Here is a 3,161-nt window from a genome sequence, read left to right as displayed (position 1 = left end):
GATGCAATATCACCCCCCACCCCCACCCATGCAAAAGTACCAGGTGCTGCCCAGTGACCTTATCAGGACCCCCCTCTCCCCCCATGCCCGCCGCCAGCAGACTGGCCACAGCTGGGCCTCTGCTCACGGCAGGCCCTGGGGATGGGGAAGGTGAGTCACATGTGGACAGGGCCCCTTTTATAGCCCCACCACCCAGCTGGCTCTGTCTTATGCCACCTGACCAGCCGGCTGCTACCTACACCAGCTGTGCCCATTCATCATGGAGAAAGTCCTTGTCCTTCTGCTGGTCGCCCTTGCAGTGGCCTACGCAGTTCCCGACCCCCGGGGAACCATTATCAACTTGGTAAGAGGGTCTTCAGGGGAGGAGTTTTCGAACCCCCAGGTGGGGATTTTTTAAGCTTGGCTCTTGACTTCTGATGTCCCCTCCTGGGGCTGCTCAGGGGCTGGGTGGTGAGGCATCTCTTCCTTCACTGCCCATGTCCTGGCCTGCACCTCTTCCCCAGGAGCCCCAGAAGAGACTGGTCAGCACGGAGCATGCTCAGAGCAGTGGTTTAACCTGCTGCGGAACTTGATAAAAATCCAGAGCCCTGGAAACTGTGGCTCAGAAGGTCCAGTAGTTTAAAAAGCTTCCTCAGGGATTCTGGCTTCTGACCTAGAGTGGCACGCTTACTGTGTGCCAGACACAGTCCTAAATGCCTCAGGAATAGTTCCTTATTTAGCCCTCATAATAACCACATGAGGTACTATTATTATCAACCCCGTTTTCTGATGGAAAGCTGACCTAGGGAAAGGGTAAGCAACCTGCCTGAGGTCACACAGCTAGAAAGTGTTGAGCAGGGATTGGAGCCCAGGCCAGCAGGCTCCAGAGCCATGCTCTCACCACTGCCCCACATTGCCTCTCCCCCAAGGGCAGAACGGGGAAAGCCCTTCAGGGCCACCCACCGAGTCCATGGGTTCTTAGCTAAGGGCCATGCATGGGCTCGGAGGGTCCAGGATACCCCTGAGATTATAGGTAGAAGTCTGTGGGGGAAGGGAGGAGTTTTCCAGGGAGATGTCCTCAACTTTCACAGGCTCCTCAAAGGAATGGGGGACCCAGAGAGGTTTGGAGACCCTGTTTGGGGGCAACATGTGCACATTCCAGATGGGAACACTGAGGCATAGGGTGGGGCAGTGACTTGCCCAGGGCCACCCAGAGAGTTGGCAGTACAGCCGGCACTAGATCCTGGGTGTCCTGCCCCCAGCCTAGGGCTGCTTCTCTGGTACCACCCTGCCCGCTTCTCACATGGGAGGGGGGTAGGGGTGGGCAGAGAGGCCACCAGACCCATGGGTTGGATTCCTCCACACACGCTCCTACCAGGGGAGGCACTGTCAGTGGCAGTGGGTAGTGGGGTGGGGGTCTGGGTGGAAAAGGGACCACGGGGAGGGGCTCCTAGGCTGACTGACTGCCCCTGGCAGGAGGCAGGCGAGCTCTGCTTGAACAGCGCCCAGTGCAAGAGTGAATGCTGCCAGCGGACAAGTGGAACGAGCCTGGCCCGCTGTGCAGCCAGGGCCAGCGAGAACAGCGAGTGCTCTGCCTGGGTGGGTACCAGAGGAGTTGGTGTGATGGGGGCAGGGGAGGGAGGGATAGCTCAGAGGAGGAGCGCCCTTAAGGCTTGGGGATGGGATCAGGGAGGAGGGTCAGCCTGGACATTGAATGTTGAGGAGATAAAGAGAGGGGAGTCAACAGGCTTCTGAGCACTTTCCCATCCCATCATCTCTCTTGACCCTCACAACTGACCAGCGAGATGGGTGGGCAGCAATTTGTTACCCCCTTTTCATGATGGGTAAACAAAGGCTCCCCAGAGTGATCAAGTTAGTAAGAGTAAGTGAGTCATGGAGCGGAGCCCAGAACCTGGTCCTCCAGGCCCACAGCACCCCCTGAGGAGGCAGTCAGGAGAAGCACCATCTGAAAAGACAGACTGGCTGTTGGTTCTCCGTGTGAGGCAGGGATAAGCGATGCCCAAAGCGGCCCCCCACAGCCTGTGACTCCACTGGCTCCATGCCTCTGCAGTCGCTCTATGGGGTTTACTACAAGTGTCCCTGCGAGCGGGGCCTGACCTGTGAGGGGGACAGCACCATCGTGGGCTCCATCACCAATACCAACTTTGGTACCTGCCTCGATGTTTGACGCTCCAAGGAGTGAAAGCATCCATCCAGCCCTGCATCTAGCCCAGCACGCTGAAGGACGCTCCTCCTCCGCCTCCTCTCCCTGGCTGGCCACCCCCTGGACCAGCACCTCCATCTTCTGATTGGGTTCTTGGCAATTAAAGCCCCTCCTGCAAACCTTCCCCAGGCTCCTGGATGTTCTTGCTGAGTAAGCGTCTTCCTTGATGTGACGTCAAGTCTTTGTCCCATCAGGGCAGGCGTCGGACAGGTCAGAGAGGGAAGGATGGGTCTGGGACCAGGCAGGACGAAGCTGGACAGACTGGAGACCAGGTTGTGAAGCAGGTCCCGAGAGGCTGGGGACCTCTCCATTCCAGAGAGCAATCACACCTCTCTGGGATGCCCTTCTTGCCCCTCAAGCTCTCAAATGGACAGACAGGCTCTCACACACGTGCACACACCCACACACCCATCTCTGGTGTTATAACGGCCCATATTCTTTGACCTGCATCAAAACTTACCAGTCCTCTGTCCTGGGCTCTCACCTCTTTTCTGAGTCCAACTCTCAGAAGTGACAGCTAGCTGGCACAACCCATGTGTTAAAGGGTCAGACCACTAATAATCACTGGGGGCTTACTCTGTGCTAGAAAATCCTCACAATAACCCAGGGAGGGAGAATTCATTGTCTCCACTTTACAGATAAAAGAAACTAAGGTTAAGTAACTTGCCCAATGTCACATAATTAGAAAAAGTCGGCACTAAACCCATCTAACTGCACCCCGCTACCCTTTTCATGATTCCCTGTTCTTTCCCAATTGTTCATACTAAGATGGGTAGAATTGTAGAGAATCTAGTTTTGGCTTAATATAAAAATTTTGTAACCCTTGGAACTATCAAGGGGTTCCCTTAGGCAGTCCTGAGGTCCCCATCACTAAGATGTTCAAGTGGAGGTTCACTGACCCCTCAGTGGGAATGCCAGAGTGGAGATTCACATGAAGAATGAGAGAGAGTGAACTGAA

At 55.6% G+C, this 3,161-nt stretch overlaps 1 protein-coding gene across 1 annotated transcript; it reads left to right on the top strand.

Annotated features, from left to right (window-relative positions):
* The first annotated feature begins 235 nt into the window (after positions 1-235).
* On the top strand, positions 236-2,182 carry CLPS (colipase). The gene is given in 3 exon segments (XM_004424219.3): positions 236-343; positions 1,456-1,578; positions 2,051-2,182. Coding segments are annotated over 3 exon segments (339 nt in total). The 5' UTR covers positions 236-259.
* Positions 2,183-3,161: the final 979 nt, after the last annotated feature.

This window comes from Ceratotherium simum, chromosome 13, assembly GCF_057802395.1.
Source record: "Ceratotherium simum simum isolate JZ-2026a chromosome 13, ASM5780239v1, whole genome shotgun sequence".
Taxonomy (NCBI): Eukaryota; Metazoa; Chordata; class Mammalia; order Perissodactyla; family Rhinocerotidae; genus Ceratotherium; species Ceratotherium simum.
Note: the sequence above shows the minus strand (reverse complement) of the source record. Positions and strands in the feature narration are given on the sequence as shown.